The 22376-nt window shown below is 42.2% G+C and overlaps 1 protein-coding gene across 3 annotated transcripts in view; it reads right to left on the bottom strand.

The window, feature by feature from the left end:
* Positions 1-1903: 1903 nt before the first annotated feature.
* LOC126284860 (UDP-glycosyltransferase UGT5-like) overlaps positions 1904-22376 on the bottom strand; it is a 104377-nt gene continuing 83904 nt past the window's right edge. For all 3 annotated transcript variants that reach the window (XM_049984095.1, XM_049984094.1, XM_049984096.1), the window contains exons 4-6: positions 18639-18861; positions 12718-12937; positions 1904-2339 (exon numbers count right to left, since the gene is read on the bottom strand). In XM_049984095.1, coding sequence (XP_049840052.1) covers positions 2027-2339; positions 12718-12937; positions 18639-18861 — 756 coding nt within the window. In that variant the 3' untranslated portion in view covers positions 1904-2026. The remainder of the gene's footprint in view (positions 2340-12717; positions 12938-18638; positions 18862-22376) is intronic.

Raw genomic sequence — 22376 nt, 5'->3', positions numbered from 1 at the left:
GAGATAATCGGCTTTGAAGTTCTCCGAGAAACTGTATTATGTACAGTTGACTCACAATACCAAATCGGCTTTGTAGCGGAATCGATAACGAAACACGTCGATGAGCAAGAGCAGTTCATGGTCCACTGCTTCAAGTCTCATGTGTGTCATCTTTTTCCTCGTTCAATTTGAAATACCTACATATGGTAATTGTAAAATTCATGATCATTTTTATGAACAATGCACGTCTTCTTGTTTCTAATTACGTATTGGACCCGAAATTCCAGTTTCCATTTCAAATACAAATTCTTAATTATCGATGTTTTATGAAAGACTGTTCATAAAAGTTGTTTAAATTAAGAAAACATAACAATATAATTTTTAAAGAAAAAATGAAAAACCAAGTTCTCTTTATTTGGATTATGTCGAGCTTTTATACCACAGAGGTACATAAGTATCGTATCGAGCACATCGTACAAATGCTGCATTATTACATTTGCTACTGTACCATCACAATATGAACCCAACAGAACTGATCTGGAGCCAAACCGCAGGATTTGGCCCGAGAAGTAACAAGACTGTTAAGCTGCCAGACGTAATGGAACCAACGCACGCAGCTTTTTCACACGCCACTGCCAAACGCTGGTGGGGTATAGAACGGCCCGTTATAAAACGAGAGAAAATGCTGCGCCTGGTTGGCTTCGTGGATGCTATTGTTGATAGGCTCGTTATTAACGAAGCAGCTGACACTTCCACAACTGAAATGTATTTATCGGATTCGGATAAGGAAGGAGCTACAAGATTTCCAAACGACTGACTGTAAGTAATATCTTCAATAGCTTCAATGTTTAACTATACTTCAATGCTCTCTTACGTTACACACAGCATATGCAGAAAAATTACCCTGTGTTTACGTCAGAAATTTTCATCATTCTTGTTTTTAATTACAATAGTCCGTTAGCTAAAAACGAGAACGTGTTTCGTCTAGTAGTCTAAGGAACGTATTGCGGGAGATTTACAGTGTATTATTTCATTCAGCTTAAAAATTAAGTGACATTCGAAGCTGTATTGCTCCTCTGCTCGTCTCGTTCTACGTGTAAACTGCAGCCAGCCACGTCACTCACTGCAGGCTAGCTGCACCAGATGACTGGCCAGTGCTGTCCAAATTAAATGCGCCGGTATTAGCCGATGTGCGTAACTCCCAGCACAAAACATACCCTTATTATCGTACTCGACAGTACTCGAGACAGCTTGGTTGCAGTCCCACGTGAAACGGAAATCCAATGAGGTTACAGCAAACGCGGAAGAATACATAGTGCAATGTTGAGATCAGGTTTATTCTTATGACGAACAGATTGTAGCACGTTTTTGCTACTCTGTTCTGGTGTCCGTCTGTATTCAATTGCGGTAACAGTTAATGGATTCACAAATAGCCAGTTTGTATAACTTAATTTTTGACGTGATCGTAAGTCGAACAAGGCTTAACCCCCTGCTCCCCAAGCCCTGCCAATCCACCACTCCATTTCCTCAGGAAGCTTATCTAAGCTGACTCGGATATCATATTGTTGTTTCCAAATGACAGATACCACACGCTGAAGTGAGTCTCCTATCCTCCTATGAGTACAATATTTCCAGCTGAATCCCTAGATTTTCGGATGAAACTGTATAATAATTTTTATTGCTATTATTAAGGCCATGTCACTATCGCAGTAATAGAAATTGATGTGTAGGTCATCTCTTGCATTACTGTCCTCATTTACAGAGGTTTTCTCGACCAGTATCTTAAAGTTATTCGCAGCTGAAAGACGTCACAGAGCGTCTAACATACTACTCTCTAAACTAGTTCTGTTACCTGTATTGCGATTAGTTCGCCAGTGTACTTGAGAAGCGTTTGTAAGGTCTTATGCAACATTTCATCACCGTATGAAGAAAGCAGATGATGAGTGATTTATTTTACGCGGACATGAGTATGAATAAGGAGCATTTCTCAGCTTGTAATTTTCACAGAGCTGATGTCAGATGTAAAAACACGGTAAACCAAGTAAGCTCAATCCTTCTTGTGCGTCTTCCTTGGTTTCTTCGCGGTTTGAGGCGGCGCTGCCTTCTTGCCGGTGAACAGCCGTAACGCGGCCCTGATTGCGATCCCCACCGCTAGAAGCAGCACCGCAGCCGCGGCTACCAGCACGGCGACGACATCTAGCAGGAAGTACTGGTACCAGGCGAGGTCCAGCGCCGCGGACCTGAGGTGTGGTGCCCCCTGGTGCCTGATCACGTACTCTGTCCAGTACACAGCCTCGTCCAGCGGCTTCACCGGGCGGTCGTTGAAGATCCTCGACAGCCGCTGGGCGTTCTCGCGGTACCTGCGGATTTCAACCAAAATTACGTTCACGTCATTTCAACACGTACTCTGTCAAAATTAAAAAAAACAGCACGGTTCCTTTCTCTACAACGCTACACCGCGATATACGTTTCAGCGTAATTAGCTGCTCCAAATCCCCCATGAACCATGGACCTTGCCGTTGGTGGGGAGGCTTGCGTGCCTCAGCGATACAGATGGCCGTACGGTAGGTGCAACCACAACGGAGGGGTATCTGTTGAGAGGCCAGACAAACATGTGGTTCCTGAAGAGGGGCAGTAGCCTTTTCAGTAGTTGCAGGGGCAACAGTCTGGATGATTGACTGTTCTGGCCTTGCAACATTAACCAAAACGGCCTTGCTGTGCTAGTACTACGAAAGGCTGAAAGCAAGGGGAAACTGCATCCGTAATTTTTCCCGAGGACATGCAGCTTTACTGTATGATTAAATGATGATGGCGTCCTCTTGGGTAAAATATTCCGGAGGTAAAATAGTCCCCCATTTGGATCTCCGGGCAGGGACTACTCAGGAGGACGTCGTTATCAGGAGAAAGAAAACTGGCGTTCTACGGGTCGGAGCGTGGAATGTCAGATCCCTTAATCGGGCAGGTAGGTTAGAAAATGTAAAAATAAAGCGTTTCTGAAGAAGAGAAATTTGTTAACATCGAATATAGACTTATGTATCAGGAAGTCGTTTCTGAAAGTATTTGTTTGGAGTGTAGCCATGTATGGAAGTGAAACATGGACGATAACTAGTTTGGACAAGAAGAGAATAGAAGCTTTCGAAATGTGGTGCTACAGAAGAATACTGAAGATAAGGTGGATAGATCACGTAACTAATGAGGAGGTATTGAATAGGATTGGGGAGAAGAGAAGTTTGTGGCACAACTTGACTAGAAGAAGGAATCGGGTGGTAGGACATGTTTTGAGGCATCAAGGGATCACAAATTTAGCATTTGAGGGCATCGTGGAGGGTAAAAATCGTAGAGGGAGACCGAGAGATGAGTACACTAAGCATATTCAGAAGGATGTAGGTTGCAGTAGGTACTGGGAGATGAAGCAGCTTGCACAGGATAGATTAGCATGGAGAGCTGCATCAAACCACTCTCAGGACTGAAGACCACAACAACAACAACAACAACATTCTACAGTATGACTCCTGTAGTTGATAGTATAATTGGTATGATGTCAACTTTATCCTGATGCCTCATGTCTTTGACTTCCTCAGCCAGTTGGATGTATTATTCAATTTTTTCTCCCGTTTTCTTCTGTATATTTGTTGTATTGGGTATGGATATTTCGATTAGTTGTGTTAATTTCTTCTTTTTATTGGTGAGTATGATGTCAGGTTTGTTATGTGGTGTTGTTTTATCTGTTATAATGGGTCTGTTCCAGTATAATTTGTATTCATAATTCTCCAGTACATTTTGTGGTGCATACTTGTATGTCGGAATGTGTTGTTTTATTAGTTTATGTTGTATGGCAAGTTGTTGTATTATTTTTGCTACATTGTCATGTCTTCTGGGGGATTCTGCATTTGCTAGTATTGTACATCCGCTTGTGATATGATCTACTATTTCTATTTATTGTTTGCAAAGTCTGCATTTATCTGTTGTGGCATTGGGTTCTTTAATAATGTGCTTGCCGTAATATCTGGTGTTTATTGTTTGATTCTGTATTGCAATCATGAATCTTCCATCTCACTGTACATATTTCCTTTTCTTAGCCATGTGTTGGATGCGTCGTGATCGATGTCTTTCTGTGTTAGATGATATGGGTCCTTGCCATGTAGTGGATTCTTTTTCCAATTTACTTTCTTCGTATCTGTTGATGTTATGTGATCGAAAGGGTTGTAGAAGTGGTTATGAAATTGCCGTGGTGTGGCAGATGTATTTATATGAGTGAATGCTTTGTGTATTTTGCTAGTTTCTGCTCGTTCTAGAAAGAATTTTCTTAAACTGTCTACCTGTTCATAATGTAGGTTTTTTATGTCGATAAATCCTCTTCCTTCGTCCTTTCTGCTCAATGTGAATCTTTCTGTTGCTGAATGTAAGTGATGTATTCTATATTTGTGGCATTGTGACAGTGTAAGTGTATTGAGTGCTTCTGTGTTACTCCATTTCACTACTCCAAATGAGTATGTCAATATTGGTATAGCATAGGTATTTATAGCTTTTGTCTTGTTTCTTTTTGTCAATTCTTTTTTCAATAATTTTGTTGGTCTTCGTCTATATTTTTCTTTTAGTTCTTCTTTAATATTTGTATTATCTATTCCTATTTTTTGTCTGTATCCTAGATATTTATAGGCATCTGTTTTTTCCATCGCTTCTATGCAGTCGCTGTGGTTATCCAACATGTAATCTTCTTGTTTAGTGTGTTTTCCCTTGACTGTGCTACGTTTCTTACATTTGTCTGTTCCAAAAGCCATATTTATATCATTGCTGAATACTTCTGTTATCTTTAGTAATTGGTTGAGTTATTGATTTGTTGCTGCCAGTATTTTTAGGTCATCCATGCACAGCAAATGTGTGATTTTGTTTTGGTATGTTCCAGTAATATTGTATCCAAAATTTGTATTATTTAGGATGTTGGATAGTGGGTTCAGAGCAAGGCAGAACCAGAAAGGACTTAATGAGTCTCCTTGGTATATTCCACGTTTAATCTATGTTCGCTGTGGTGTGATATTATTTGAATTTGTTTGGATATTAAGTGTGGTTTTCCAATTTTTCATTTCTATGTTTAGGAACTGTATCAATTTAGGATCTACTTTGTATATTTCCAATATTTGTAGTAACCATGAGTGGGGTACACTATCAAAAGCTTTTCGGTAATCAATGTATGCATAATGTAGCGACCTTTGTTTAGTTTTAGCTTGACATGTCACCTCTTCATCTATTATCAGTTGCTCTTCACATCCTTGTGCTCCTTTGCAACAGCCTTTTTCTTCTTCATTTATAATTTTGTTCTGAGTTGTATATGTCATTAATCTCTGTGTAATTACTGAAGTTAATATTTTATATATTGTTGGTAGGCATGTTATGGGGCAATACTTAGCTGGGCTTGCTGTGTCTGCTTGATCTTTAGGTTTCAGATAAGTTATTCCATGTGTAAGTGTGTCAGGGAATGTGTATGGGTCTGCAATGTAACTGTTAAATAATTTAGTTAGATGTGAATGTGTTTAAGTGAACTTCTTTATCCAGAAATTTGCTATTTTATCGTTTCCAGGGGTTTTACAATTGTGCATAGAATTAATTGCTCGGGTGACTTCATGTTGCAATATTATCACTTCAGGCATTTGTGGTATCATCTTGTATGTGTCTGTTTCTACTTGTATCCACCGTGCATGCCTGTTATGTTGTACCAGGTTTGTATGGCAAGTTGTTGATGTATTATTTTTGCTACATTGTCATGTATTTTGGGGTATTCTGTATTCTGCTTGTGATGTGATCTACTGTTTCTATTTGTTTTTTGCAAAGTCTGCATTTATCTGTTGTGGTATTGGGATCTTTAATAATGTGCTTGCCGTAATATCTGGTGTTTATTGTTTGATCCTGTATTGCAATCATGAATCCTTCCATCTCACTGTACATATTTCCTTTTCTTAGCCATGTGTTGGATGCGTCTTGATCGATGTCTTTCTGTGTTAGATGATATGGGTCCTTGCCATGTAGTGGATTCTTTTTCCAATTTACTTTCTTCGTATCTGTTGATGTTATGTGATCGAAAGGGTTGTAGAAGTGGTTATGAAATTGCCGTGGTGTGGCAGATGTATTTATATGAGTGAATGCTTTGTGTATTTTGCTAGTTTCTGCTCGTTCTAGAAAGAATTTTCTTAAATTGTCTACCTGTTCATAATGTAGGTTATTTATGTCGATAAATCCTCTTCCTTCGTCCTTTCTGCTCAATGTGAATCTTTCTGTTGCTGAATGTAAGTGATGTATTCTATATTTGTGGCATTGTGACAGTGTAAGTGTATTGAGTGCTTCTAGGTCTTTATTACTCCATTTCACTACCCCAAATGAGTAGGTCAATATTGGTATAGCATAGGTATTTATAGCTTTTGTTATTATAATTATTATTATTGTTATTATTATTACGATTACTATTATTATATTATTTTTATTATTTGCAAATTCATAGTCATTCCATACATGTGGGCTAACAGCAAATGTTTCCGCGAATTTTATCATACTCGCCTCCAAATGTGACTCTCGTTGATCTGCAGTCTAAAAACCATAATTCCTACCTTGGAAAATTAACAATACTGCATCAGACTAGAGGCATATTCTCCACACTGTACAAGTCTCTTATCGCAACGAAGGACAAAACAACGGAACAATTTAACACGGAATTGAACCACTGCCTATTTATGTACAAAGCCTGCAGGTTGGCCATTAAGCTAAAATGACGACTAGCTATGATTTGCAAGTTACGATCTATGTAGTGTATCCACAGTGCAATACTTCGCTGCCAGACAGTTAGAATCAAACAGCTACAATGGAGTGGCCCTCGGTCATAGTGAGACCTTCACGAAAGCCACACAAGACAGATAGTTACCCTCTAACTGAAGTGTTTGCAGTGCTCATGAACGGTTTTCTTTATTTTATGTTGTCTTATTATGTATAAATTGACGTTAGTTTGTTTTTGTGTTTAGCTCTTTCTTTTGTATGTTTACGGATCTTTTGCAGTATATCATGCAATATTTTATCTCAATGTTTGCCAAAAAATGTCCGTCGTTCAGTAGACCTTATACGACATTTCGATTCGACCATTCATACTAGAGTAGCTAGAATTTCCATTGGTAGAACGTTTAGACTGGATAGTTTTGCGCTGAATACACTTTTTTCGCATGTAAGAACTTACCATACTGAGCAGTATTACAGAGCCACTGAGGTATCTAATTTGCGTTTGCTGATTTTTCTAATACCAGTGAGACTTTTATTCAGTACATTTGAGAAAGAGTAAATTTTTAAATAATTTTTTTTAGTTATCTCAGCATTAAACACTATTCGACTCATTAGCGAGCATTCAGGTTGCTTCGTCACTTTTTAACATTATTCATCGGCTTTCATTTTTATTTGAAATATTTTATTAGATATTCCTTTTTTGCACGAACACGATCATTACTGATAGGAAGATTAATTAAGAGTGGATCCTCCTATCGCTATACATTGCGAAGCACATGGCAAGACTTAGGAAGTTAAGTGTTATTTAGTCAGTGACACAGACACTTTTCTTACGTTTGACAGTGACTATTCAAAATGACCAACAGAGAAGAATAGCCGAAATCTACTTTTTCAAGTAGTAGGGGATAAATCAGCAGGGAGTGCAAGGAAATCAGCACGAAAGAAAGAGAAATGGCATCAGATACGAACAGAAACTATCTTAAGTAGAAGTGTATGAACTATACGATGCAAAATTTGTACAGGCAGGTCGTAAGAGAAGTATCTGACGAAGTGAAGCGAGGGTTTATAAAGGAACTTAATAAATTTTTTTATTGATAAATGTATAGATAATAATTCGACTCTCATGCCAAGGATTAATTAGAAAAGTATTTAACACTGACGGACAAAAGAAGATTTACGCTCTTCGTTTATTGATTTTAGTAATAGTTACCTTACGTTGTTCTCATGTCCTGGTGATAAGACGTGTTGTGTAATTCTAAAGTGAAATTGGGTTATATAATGAAAGTTATTTATGAACACAGTGATTTTTCTCGTTTACGATACCATGGATCCCAGATCCTGTAACTCTGGGAATTGTTTTAATTTTAATTTTGTGTAGGTAATTTAGATGGAGGCGACGATCTTCATGGCGGCGCAGCTCAACAATAGAAGTACGTGACTATGTTCATCTCTTTCCCTTCGTGGCCGACGATGTCAGTTTCTATATTTAGGTCACATTTGCCGCGACACTCAGAACCTGCGAACTTTCTTTTCGTTTAGTTACCAAGTCCGATTACTTTCCTTCTCAGGTGAATAATGCGTTTTAACCACAATTCTTTTTACCAAGGCCACGGGGAATGATAGTACTTAGAACGTACGTGCCTCTACCCCGATCGTACGATCGCTCTTGAAATGGCTCTGAGCACTATGGGACTTAACATCTTAGGTCATCAGTCCCCTAGATTTAGAACTACATAACCCTAACTAACTTAAGGACGTCACACACATCCATGTCCGAGGTTGGATTCGAACCGGCGACTGTAGCAGCAGCGCGGTTCCGGACTGAAGCTCCCAGAACCGCTCGGTCACAGCGGCCGGCGACAGAGGACAAACAAATTGAAGGAGAACTGAAAGTGAACAGGTAGAAGCAAGACTTGGAAAAAAAAATTGTTCAAAATCAAGTTAATGAATGTAGGCAAGGCAAGGATGAAGTTAAAATTTATTGTGGTCAGGTTATTGAAGAGCATGTGCAAGACACTAGAGAAGAGGTTGAAGAAGTAATATAGAACGCTGCTTCAATACAGGACAGAGTGGAGTTACTTGAAAAGAAAGTTTAAGAAGAGGATATTGCAATTCATCTTATGGGAATACACATACAAATGGGAACAGTTTCAGTAATATCAGGTTTGAAGCAAATGACACGACGACGATACCTAAACGATCTGGCGGACAGGGTGAGCAGCAGTCTGCAGCTGTTTGCTGATGATGTGTGATGTACGGGAGAGTGACGTCGTTGAATATCTGTAGCAGGATAAAAGATGCGTTAGACAAAATTTCTGGTTGGTTTTGATGAATAGCAGCTAGGTCTCAATGTAGAAAAATGTAAGTTAAAGCAGATGAGTAGGAAAAAGAAACCGATAATGTTCGACTGCAGTATTAGTTGTGTGCTGCTTGACACAGGCACATCGGTTAAACACCTAGGCGTAACGTATCAAAACAATATTGAATATGAAATGGAATGAGCACTAAGGGTTGTAGCAGGAAAGACGAATGGTCGACTTCGGTTTATTGGGACAATTTTGGGAAAGTGTAGTTCATCTCTTAAGGAGACCGCATATAGTGCAATAGTGCGAGCCACTGTCGATTACTGTTCGAGTGTTTGCGACCTGTAGCAGGCTGGGTTAAAGAAAGACATCGAAACAATTCAGAGGTAGGATGCTGTATTTGTTACTGGCAGGCTCGAACCACGCACAAGTATTACGGAGGTTCTTTAGGAACTCAAATGGGAATCCTTGGAGGGAAGGCGACGTTCTTTTCGCGAAGTACTATTGATAAAATTTGTGGAACCGGCATTTGAAACTGACTGTAGAATGATAATACTGTCGCCAACAAAAATTTCGCGTGAGGACCAGAAGGTAAGATTAGAGAGATTAGATAGGCATATAGACAGCAGTGTTCCCCTCTCTCTGTTTGCTGGTGGAACAGAAAGGCAGTGGTACAGGTTACCCTCCGTCACGCACCTTATCGTGGCTTGCGGAGTATGTATGAAAATGTAGATCAGCCTAACGTCGTTGGAGTGATGAAAAGTAGAAGGCTGCATTGCGGAGGTCACGTAGTGTGGAAGAAACACGGTAGTGCATTAGAGTGGAATGAAATTCATCAGGCATCAGACCATTGGGAAGATATAGGAAGAGATAGACTGACGGAGTGAGAGAAGGCTTGCTGCAGCTGGAGTGTTGGAGAACTGCAGAAGCCAGAAGCAGATTAACTGTGGCTGCATGCGTTCCTGTTGGCCTGATTGTGTACAGGAAAGTAAAAACTAAGTACCGGGTGATCAAAAAGTCAGTACAAATTTGAAAACTGAATAAATCACGGAATAATGTAGATAGAGAGGTACAAATTGACACACATGCTTGGAATGACATGGGGTTTTATTAGAACCAAAAAATACAAACGTCTAAAAATGTCAAACAGATGGCGCTTCATCTGATAAGAATAGCAATAATTAGCGTAACAAAGTAAGACAAAGCAAAGATGATGTTCTATTCAAGAAGTGCTCAATTTGTCCACCATCATTCCTCAACAATAGCTGTAGTCGAGGAATAATGTGAACAGCACTGTAAAGCATGTCCGGAGTTATGGTGAGGCATTGGCGTCGGATGTTGTATTTCAGCATCCCTAGAAATGTCGGTCGATCACGATACAGTTGCGACTTCAGGTAACCCGAAAGCCAATAATCGCACGTACTGAGGTCTGGGGACCTGGGAGGCCAAGCATGACGAAAGTGGCGGCTGAGCACACGATCATCACCAAACGATGCGAGCAAGTGATTGTTCACGCGTCTAACAACATAGGGTGGTTCCAATAAAACCCCATGTCATTCCAAGCATGTGTGTCAATTTTTACCTCTCTATCGACATTATTTCCTGGTTTATTAAGCTTTCAAATTTATACTGACTTTTTTATCACCCAGTACTTACAACAATAGAAATAATAGTAATGCCTCAACCACCACATCACCTCTGTCAGAAGAAAAGTGCGTGAAGACCTTCAGACTGCTTTAGATTTAGTACTTGTAGATTGTATTACCGTGTCGATGTATGTACGCAGACTGAAGCGACGAATGGAAATTTGTACTGAGGCCAGTATTCGAAGCCGGGTCTCCTGCTCATCGGGCAGAATCGCCAACCACTACACCAGCTTGGCCTTCCCGACTGGGGATTTGCATTTAGGAGGGAGGCCTGCTAGTGTACTCCAGGTAGCTGTACTGAGCCACTGTGGTCAGCGGAACTGCCAGTACAAACTTCCATTCGTCAGTTCAGTCTGCATGTATACAGGGTGTTACAAAAAGGTACGGCCAAACTTTCAGGAAACATTCCTCACACACAAATAAAGATAAGATCTTATGTGGACATGTGTCCGGAAACGCTTAATTTCCATGTTAGAGCTCGTTTTAGTTTCGCCAGTATGTACTGTACTTCCTCGATTCACCGCCAGTTGGCCCAATTGAAGGAAGGTAATGTTGACTTCGTTGCTTGTGTTGACATGCGACTCATTGCTCTACAGTACTAGCATCAAGCACATCAGTACGTAGCATCAGCAGGTTAGTGTTCATCACGAACGTGGTTTTGCAGTCAGTGCAATGTTTACAAATGCGGAGTTGGCAGATGCCCATTTGATGTGTGGATTAGCATGGGCCAATAGCCGTGGCGAGGTACGTTTGTATCGAGACAGATTTCCAGAACGAAGATGTCCCGACAGGAAGACGTTCGAAGCAATTGGTCGGCGTCTTAGGGAGCACGGAACATTCCAGCCTATGACTCGCGACTGGGGAAGACCTAGAATGACGAGGACACCTGCAATGGACGAGGCACTTCTTCGTGCAGTTGACGATAATCCTAATGTCAGCGTCAGAGAAGTTGCTGCTGTACAAGGTAACGTTGACCACGTCACTGTATGGAGAGTGCTACGGGAGCACCAGTTGTTTCCGAACCATGTACAGCGTGTGCAGGCACTCTCAGCAGCTGATTGGCCTCCACGGGTACACTTCTGCGAATGGTTCATCCAACAATGTGTCAATCCTCATTTCAGTGCAAATGTTCTCTTTACGGATGACGCTTCCTTCCAACGTGATCAAATTGTAAATTTTCACAATCAACATGTGTGGGCTGACGAGAATCCGCACGCAATTGTGCAATCACGTCATAAACACAGATTTTCTGTGAACGTTTGGGCAGGCATTGTTGGTGATGTCTCGATTGGGCCCCATGTTCTTCCACCTACGCTCAATGGAGCACGTTATCATGATGTCATACGGGATACTCTACCTGTGCTGCTAGAACATGTGCCTTTACAAGTACGACACAACATGTGGTTCGTGCACGATGGAGCTCCTGCACATTTCAGTCGAAGTGTTCCACGCTTCTCAACAACAGATTCGGTGACCGATGGATTGGTAGAGGCGGACCAATTTCATGGCCTCCACGCTCTGCTGACCTCAGCCCTCTTGACTTTCATTTACGGGGTCATTTGAAAGCTCTTGTCTACGCAACCTCGGTACCAAATGTGGAGACTCATCGTGCTCTTATTGTGGACGGCTGTGATACAATACGCCATTCTCCAGGGCTGCATCAGCGCATCAGGGATTCCATGCGACGGATGGTGGATGCATGTATCCTCGCTAACGAAGGAGATTTTGACATTTCCTGTAGCAAAGTGTTTGAAGTCACGCTGGTACGTTCTGTTGTTGTGTGTTTCCATTCCATGATTAATGTGATTTGAAGAGAAGTAATAAAGTGAGCTCTAACATGGAAAGTAAGAGTTTCCGGACACATGTCCGCATAACATCTTTTGTTTCTTTGTGTGTGAGGAATGTTTCCTGAAAGTTTGGCCGCACCTTTTTATAACACCCTGTATTCATCACAGGTCTGAGACTTGGGAAGGTCCCCGGAACCGTACAGTTTGGTACGATAAATCGCGGTGTTGTGGGCGGGCGGCTACCTGGGCTCGTTGAGCACCTGGCCGAGCGCCCACTGGACCGACTCGGCGGTGACGTTGCGCAGCTGCAGCACCACGGCGAACCCCTGCTGGGCGGCCTGGATGGCGTTCAGCTCCTGCTCGGCGAACACGGGCAGCGCGACCACGGGCACGCCCCGCGCTATCGCCTCCTGCGTGCTCAGCAGGCCGCCGTGCGAGATGAACGCGCGCACGTTCTTGTGGGCTGCAACAGACAGCGTGGCCCTCTCGCGTGCTGCCACCACCAACAGTCGTACAAAAAAACTGCCGATTCGGCTACCTGTGTACCAGGCGTCACCGCTAAACACATATAAACACACTGGACCAACGGCTGGCCACACTCGAGAGCCTGTGGAGAACGAAGTCAGCTTGGAACACGCTAGCACTACGATGTTTCGTCTTATGGACTTCCCCCATCTCACTCACTGAGCCTGCATAACTGGAATAATAATATGAAGCACTAGAAAAACTCAAGAAATTACATGCCTTCGAGATGTCTTCCAGCAAGACATAAAACCTTTTATAATGCAGGAGACAAAGATACAACTAGTTGTTACTCGAACCCTCAAATCTGCTTACAATTTCCGAAAGACGAGCGAGCTCTGAGCCACAAGTCATCATATCAATGGGTTTTGCATCACATTATAGACTCTAAGAAAAAGTAAATATGCACCACAGTGGAATTATCCCAAATGGACTGAACCAGGTAGAGGTGATGTACATGTATAGAGTGCTGGCGTAGGCTGTCGCCAGCACACAGGTCAGCAAAGAGATTGCGAGAAAATCGATAGTGGGCGCTGGATGAAACGCGCCTATCACGAGAGGGGCCAAAGTCAGACTTGCAAGGAACGCGCCGCCAATGCCCTCTCCACCGCCAGTATTTAGATGGCCACCACAGACAGGAGGGCCCAGTCAGTCACAGACAGTCAGCCCAGATGCATCCGCAGTCGCAGTCAATCTGAGTTACTAACTCAGTCACTATTCTAGTTGACGTCCATCAGTTCACCTTTAGTGTTTATAGTGAGACTTGTACTTCACCAGCAGAGACTCTAACTCGGAGTTAGACACATGGACCAGCTTAAAGATAAGTAGCTTTCTGTTCTGGTTAATAAAGAACCCTATTAATACATGTGTGCAGTAGCGTTATAGAAAGAGGATACCAGCCACCAAACGACATCCCCTTCCTTGCCACCGTGCGGGGTAGACGTGCGATCTGAGGTGTCTTGCCACGGTTCGCGCGGTTCCCCCTTTCGGAGGTTCGAGTCCTCCCTGGGGCATGGGTGTGTGTGTTGTCCTTAGCCTAAGTTAGTCCAAGTTAGATTAACTAGTGTGTAACCCTAGGGACCGATGACCTCAGCAGTTTGGTCCCATAGGAACTTACCACAAATTTCCAAAAATGTCTCCCTTGCTTACCCTGGTAAAAGACTGTACAGTGTCCACGACGACACAAAACAGACAAACAGATGATTACAATTTCAGAAAAATTGGATGATTTATTAAAGAGACAGAGCTTCACGAGTAGAGCAAGCCAATAAAGCTTGATCCACCTCTGGCCCTTATGCAAGCAGTTATTCGGCCTGGCACTGATTGGTAGGGTTGTTGGGTATCCTCCGGAGGGATATCGTACCAAATTCTCTCCAACTGGCCCTGCCCTTAATACTCGAAATGTTCTGAGTTGGGGAAAGATTCCATAATACTCCAGATGTTCTCAATTGGGAAGAGATCCTACGACCTTGCTGGCCACAAAAGGGTTTGGAACGCACGAACACAAGCAGACAAGCAGCAGAGACTTTCGCCATATGGGCGGGAATTACCTTGTTGGAAGATAAGTCTAGGATTACTTGCCATGAAGGGCAACGAAACGCAGCGTAGAATATCGTCTTCGTATCACTGTGCTGCTATGAAAAGAAATGGCATCCCAGACCACCGTTCATTGTTCTCAGGCCGTATGGCGGATGACGGCCAGGTTGGTATTAGCACGAGTGCGTCTCCTGGCACCTCGTTGCTGGTCGTCAGAGCTCAGTTAGAAGTGGGACATTTCTACTCCAGTCAATGAGATTCCATCCCGAAGATGTATCTGGAGACGCCCCAGAGAAATGTGGAATACCAACCTGACCTGCCGAGGGAGGTGGAATCCGCGTTTGGACATCTTGATTTAGACGTTCCACGATTTCCCTAAATCGATCTAGGAAATTTTCGGGATGGTTTCTTTGAAAGGGCACAGCCGATTTCGCTCCTCATCTTTGAATCACCCCTAGCTCGTGCTCCGTCTCTAATGACCTCAGAGTCGACAGAACTTTAAACACAAATCTTTATTGTTTGGTTCCTTCCAACAAAGCTGTCAGGAGTAATGGTCTGGCATGCCATTTCGTTTCATAGCAGCACTCCTTTGGTTGTCATCTGCGGGACCCTGACAGCACAGCAGCACATCGACGTTATCCTATGCGCAGTTTTGTTGCCCTTCATGTCAGGCTATGGGGCGTAAATTTTAGTAAGATTAGACAGAATTTGACATGAAATCCCTCAGAAGGACATCGAAGAACTCTGTCAATCGATATGAAGCCGAATAACTGCTTGTGTAAGGACCAGAGGTTCACCACTGCGTTATTGATTTTCTCAATTTGTGAAGTTCTTTCTCTTCAATAAATCATCCAATTGATCTGAAGCTGTAATAACTAACTTAAGGACATGACACACATCCATGCCCGAGGCAGGATTCGAACCTGCGACCGTAGCAATCGGACGGTTCCGGACTGAAGTGCCTAGAACCGCTCGGCCACCGCGGCCGGCTGCGGAGTTTCCGATCATACGACTATGTATTACGTATTAACCACGATGGCAAGTAATTGTAAAGATCTGACCAAAAATTCCAGTATAACAGGGCTCTGAATCATGTCACGCTGTCTTCAGATCACACACCCGACCAAATCAGAAGCTAAACCGGCTGAAAGCAGAAAACAGAAAGCCGGGTGCCCGCTAGAAACCACTGTACTCCATGGTCAGAAATCAGAAGCGTTTACCATTGGCTGAAGACCCACCAAAGATACAAATGCGCTTCAGTGGTGCCCCTTACAGATAACCTGAGGAAATTATCTCGCAAAGATAAATTTGCGATTTTAGAACGGAGAAATGTTGTGGGAAAAAATGAAAGTGCAACTGAGTAGGCGACTTTCAGGCTGGCAGCCATGTAACAGAGCGTAAGAACGGTAAGTATAAGATGATCGCTAACGACAGCTTCTGGATATCACTGACGTTCCGTGTCAGTGAAAATCGCTTTCAGACGCGACAGGAACTGTGTTTGTCGGTGAATGTGCGTCCGTCTCCACCGGTTTCTGAGCCTTCTTTGTAAAGGTAACCATATGCGGTGTACATTTGGCATCGAGTACCCTACAAAATGCTGTTGCTGGCTGTGATACCTGAGACTGTAGTCTTCTTTAGGCCTAACAACACAGAAACTGGAGGCTGTCTGAATGGAAGCGCGTAGTGGGGACCGACGTGTCGCGATTTCTCCTCTTTTCAAACGATGCGAGCGGTGAACTGCTCACTGGCCCAGTGGGGCACTCTACGGAGGGTGTTGTACAGGCCAGAGGGGGTTCTCTCAAGTGTCGCAGGTGTTTATCGTAACGCGAATTTGGCTCACTCTGTGAGGTTACTGCGGACACGAACCACGAGCTTTATTTCAGCATCGCGTTGCATGGGTATGTATTTATTTGTTTTTTAGCTCATCTTCTTCTTCTACTTCTCTTTGTCCGTCTCCTCTTCCTGCTCTCTGTCCACCCCTCCATCATCTCTCTCTCTCTGTCCACGTGCTACTCCCCTCTGTCCATCTGCTACTCCCCCCTCTCTCTGTCCACCTGCTACTCCTGCTCTCTCTTTCCATCTGCCCCCTCTCAGTCCATTTGGTATTCTCCCTCTCTTTGTCCATCTGGTTCTAGCACCTCTGACCACATCACTTCCCCACTCCCTTTACTTTGGAAATTTGTGGTAAGGTCTTATGGGACCAACTGCTCAAGTCATCGGTCCATAACCTTACGCACTACTTAATTTAACTTAAACTAACTTACGCTAGGGACAACGCACACACCCATTCCCGAGGGAGGACTCGATCCTCCGACGAGGGAGCCGCGTTTACCGTGACAAGGCGCCTCAGACCGCGCGGCTACCCCACTCGGCGCTCCCTTTATCTCTCCACCCGTGTGTCCATTTCCTCTTTCTCCATTTCCTCTTTCCTTTCTCTGTTTACTTCTTTCTATCCATCTCTCCGTCCATCTCCCCATCTGCCCTCTCCCAGTCGATCTCCTCCTCGCATCTCTCTCTGTCCATCTTCTCCTCTTTTCTTCCTCTGTCCGCCTCCTCCGGTTTCCTCTTTGTATCCATTTCCTCCTCCCCTTCATTGTATCCATCTCCTCCTCACTAATGTCTGTGTCCATTTCGTCCTTCCCTCACTCCGAATTAATAGGAGGCTGATGGTTATTAACCCAAAAGTACTTGTTTCAAGATGCTAATATGTGTAGCTACCAAGTTAGATTGTTACAGGGATTTGGGAGGACGTTTCTACCATTGCTTTGCCAGAGTACGAACATTTACGCAAGTGCCACGTATATTTCACATATTTGTAATGTGTTTCACGCAGATTTGTGCAGGTATTCACATGTATCTCTAGAGAATTAGGTCCTGCAGTTTAATTTCCACGCAGCTATATCTCCATGACGTCATATCTCCTGGACAATACGCCATATAGTGGTATAATTTTGCAGGTACATTTAGCCACGTATTTGGATACTGTCTGCGAAATGTATTACGAATAAAATTAGTGGCACAGATGTTATGAATTAAAACGTCATGAATAATGCGGCATTTTTTCACGCATCTCAGTGTTTATGACGTCATATTTCCTGAAATATGTGTGTTACAATGGTATAATTTTCTATGTGCAATCAGTGGTAATGCGAATACTGTACGCAAAATGTGCGATGAATACAGTTAATAGTAAAGAAGTAATAAATTAAAACGTTATGGCCAATGCGACAGTTTCGCTACTTGAACAGCGAAAACGTATAAGGGATAAGTTTTTTCTTTCATTATTTTCTGGGGTTTGCAGCGAGAAAAAGTCTCTTAGAGGTTTCTTTGTGTGTGAAATCTTATGGGGCTTAACTGCTAAGGTCATCAGTCCCTACGCACTACGTAACCTTAATTAACCTAAGGACAAACACAAGCACCCAGTTGGACTCGAACCTCCGCCGGGACCATCCGCACAGTCCATAACTGTAGCGCCTCAGACCGCTCGGCTAATCCCGCGCGGCTCTTAGAGGTTTGAAATTATGTTTTAAGTTAGTTGAAAGTCACTAAGTACTGTCATTCTCAAATTCTGGCTGAATTAAGCCTGCGAATCCTCGCATTTTGAGCTGCACTAGTTTTCCATCCCGATTCCCGCCCCTTGAAAAGTACGTGTTTCTCCTCCCCCCCCCCCCCCCCCCCCCCGCCCCAAAGCAATTCTCTCAAAACAGTAAGTGATATGTGTACGAAGTCTGATTGGAGTCGGTCCAGAGGTTTAGGAGGAGATGTGGAACATACATACATACTGTTTGACAAACACCCCCTCAACGTCCCCTCAGTGTCGCCAGTTAAATTATCCGATTTTAATCCCACACTGAATGTTCGGTAATATTGAGAAAAGGGTGTGAAACGTAGCAGTCTACTCTCCCGCTATGTGGCAGCTCTAAGGGGATCTACAAGTGAGCTGAGAGATTGTGCACTGTATTAAATGATGTCTCCTGAGGACCCATGGTGTCCTTAAGGGTACAGGAATGAACGTGTTAGACGTAGCGGGAGGTACAGTAAACATGTGCCGTGCAGAGTGAAAGGTGTCTGCAGCTACAACTAGAGACGGAGCCACTGCGACTCACCGAGTATGTCTGACTGGGGCAGCCACTTGCCGGTTCTGACGTTCGGGGGCTGTCCGGGCAGCGAGTCGGCCTCCCACTTCCAGAGCACCCGCTGCTGGAGCCTGGAGAAGACCTCCACGAACGCCTGCCGCTTCTCGGCCGGCCAGTGCTTGCTCTTCACGTTAGACCCCATGCTGAAGTAGATCACGCCGTCTGTCGCCTCGTCCAGAAACTTCTGCAAGTCCTGAAAATCCCCCAAAAAATCTTAAACACTCTCTCAAAGTCCCTGCGCAGCTCTTTTGTTCCTTAATCTGGAATTCACAAGTGAAGAGTGGTTCAAAATAATGGTGATTTTATCAAGGCTGACAGGTACTAAATCGTACAGAACCTCCAAGAAAATGATACATCTCTCTGGTTAGTAAGAGGACATTCTGGTGTAGAGAGCAATACGGTAGTTTTGGAGGTATCTGTTCTAAGCACATAGGCGCATATCAGTGATCCGTAATTGTTACCTAGTTAAATACATGTTCCACGGGCCATTTGAACAGTTCTTCTATCGAAATAATGTGGACCGAGTCAGTTTACTGTATATGTATATATGATTAGTGTCAACATTAATGAACACATTATTTTCAGTACTACTAAGGTTTTTTTTCTTTACTGGCTACCAGTCTTTAAGTAGAAATTCATCCGTGGAATAGAAGGAGTTGTCCAGGAGAAATGATTTTAAATTAGATTTAAAACTTATTTCGCTACCTGCAAGGAATTTTACGTTATTGAGCAAATGATTAAAAAATTTTGTTGGTGCACATTGAAGCCATTTCTGAGCCTCTGGCAGCTTCAACAATGGCTACTAAAAGTCATTTTCTCTCTCCTCTTGTATGTATGTACATCAATATTCTTGTCAATTTGTCATTGGTTATTTATTACCAGTTTCATTAGCGAATATGTCTTGTGGTGCAGTTAAAATGCGTAGCTCATTGAAGAGTTACCTACACGACGTCTGTGGGTGAACGCCTCGCATTATTCTTACTGCTAGCTTTTGTGCAAGCAATTCTTTCTTTCTAAGGGGTAAGTTAGCCCAAAAACTATTCCGTGCGGCATTACTGAGAGGAAACATGCAAAATATGTCAAGAGGTTAATACAATTGTCTCCAAGATTAGCGATTGTAAACAGAGCAAAAGTTGCTGAACTTAACTGTTTGTAAAATTTAGTAATATGCTTCTTCCAGTTCACGTTTTCGTCAATATGTACACCCAAAGCTACAGAGCATCTACCTCATTTGCTGACTGCTGCTCATGTGCTACATCAATGGTTGGTATGGCTCGATATGTTGTACAGAAATAAATGTAGTGCGTATATCAAAATTTATGGAGAGTCCATTTTCAGTGAACCGCTTAATAATTCTTTGCAAAATAATTGCGAACTCTTCTCTTGCTTTCTCCCTAATGGTATTAATTGTAACACTAGTATCGCCCACAAAAAATACCAACTGTTCTTCTTGAATGTTAATTGGAAGGTCGTTCACATATATCTGGAATATGAGTGGACCTATAACTGAACCTTGTACTTTGTTATTGCCTTGATGTGCACCAGAGAAGTCATTTAGGAATGGGCAAACTGCCTCAAAACCATGGTTGACGGAGGAAGTAGTTGCCAGATTCTCGCATAGGACACTGATCAACACCGAAGGAGCAACTCTTAGACACAGCGATGTGTTTTGATTGCAGTATGGCTCATTTACAATTATCGGCACAATACGTATTATCACAGCTTGTTTTAGATATTGAAAGAGGAACAGTGCTGAAATTTATGAATGATTTGTGTTGGCCGATAACGTTGTGAGTATTAACACTTTCCTTCGTTCCTGACGCTTTTAAGGGATGTACAGCTGCACCTGTATTCTGTCTGACATCCTAGAGTTCTCAGACTGAACTGTATTAATTATTATTTTATTTCACACTAAAAGTTGCTTGTCTCAATGTCAACTTTCAAAACTATCCTTTCTTCCGCGTTTTCTGGACTGTGAGCATATTTCAAAGATATTCTGCATCAAGTGATCGATTACTTAGTATATTACAATCTTTGACTGGCTGAGAAGGTATGTCTCTGCTTTGGCGAGTAGTAGCAGGAGTCAATGGTAAGCCAGCATGGCCCCTTGCTGTCGTGTGTCCGTTTGAACCACACAAAGCTTGCTAATCTGCTCCTGTCTACGTTTCTGGGTCGTTAGTTAGTCAGTTAGTAGATCAAATTCACGATAAACTTTATGAGTGTAAAGTGTCAACAGAACAAACACCGAAAAATAGTATACAAAAATAATATTTATATAGCTTCAAACTGGGCATTTCCACTGTTTTCAAAAATAACTAATCATATCTACACAAGAATTACTCTGGGGTGCCGAAGAAGTTGTTAAGGAGATAGCTTTTTAATCTACATTTTAAAAATTTTCTGCTATCTGCCAGACTTCTGTTCCCATTAGTAGACTGTCATAAAGTTTCATAGCTGCATACTTCACCGACATCTGTGCCACACTTAGATTCATTAATGGAAAATGTACATCATTTTTTCTTCTAGTGTTTTACTTGTGAATATCTCCGTTGCTCTCAAGTTTAGATGGATTGTTGTTAACAAATTTCGTAAATGATAAAATCTGCTGTGAAGCAGTGGTTCATATTCCCAGCTGCTTAAAGAGATACATGGAAGTTGTATGTGTGTAAACTCCACACATGACTATTTACTTTCTCTTGTGCAATGAATACTTTTTGCTTAAGTGAGGAAATACCCCAGAATATTATGCCATAGGATATCAAAGAATGAAAAACTGCGAAATATGCTAATTTCCTGACTTCTATATCTCCAAAGATGACAATTATTCACATGGCAAAAGTAACCGAACCTACAAATTGTTGTTACTACTATATGGTTTTTACACTTTAAGTTTCCATCAACATGCACATCTAAGAACTTATTATTTAGTACTCTGTTTATTATTTATTGTTGCTGTGCTAGGTAAATAGAAGGTGGAGTACTTTTGACAATAAGAATCTGAGTAAGCTGCGGTTTTTCAAAGTTTAAAGCTAGCCCATTTGTGCAAAACTATTCAGTAACTTTCAAAAAAGCATCACTTACTATTTCATCTGTTGATGTTTCTTTGCTCAACTTTACAATAATGATTTCATCATCTGTCAACAGGAATAATTCTGCCTCCTGATTTAAATAAAATGGCAAATTTTGTACATCAAGGAAGAACAGTAGAAGTTATTATGTAACCCTGTGGGATTCCCATTGCAATTTTTGATGTGCCGTCCCTCCTTGTATTACTCAAACAGCCTAAGGTAGCTTTGTGTATTCTGTTTCTGAAATTAGGTCTAAGCCAGACATTTACCAAAGTGTGTATTTCATAAAAAGTTAACTTCTCTAATAAATTATTATGACTGACAGTCAAATGCCTTCAGTAAGTCACAAATGATCTCAGTTGGTGCAGTTTTATAGTTAGATTCTACAATGTGCTCAGTAAATGTGTAAGTAGCTGACAAAGTAGAAGGATCCTTTTGAAATCCTAACTATGATTTGCTAAGTGTCCCATTACTAAACAGGTTGTTGTCAACCCTGGAGTACAATACTTTCGTAAGGAGGGACACTGATCCATAGTTATTGACGTCTGTGGAGTCAGAGGCCTGGAAAGGCATAAGCCAATCATTCTGGAAAAACACGCTGAGTTAATTATGCATTACATAAGTAGCTAAGAACATTATA

This window comes from Schistocerca gregaria, chromosome 8 (assembly GCF_023897955.1).
Source record: "Schistocerca gregaria isolate iqSchGreg1 chromosome 8, iqSchGreg1.2, whole genome shotgun sequence".
NCBI classification, from domain to species: Eukaryota; Metazoa; Arthropoda; class Insecta; order Orthoptera; family Acrididae; genus Schistocerca; species Schistocerca gregaria.
The sequence above is the reverse complement of the archived record's forward strand: the minus strand, read 5'-3'. Positions and strand labels throughout refer to the sequence as shown.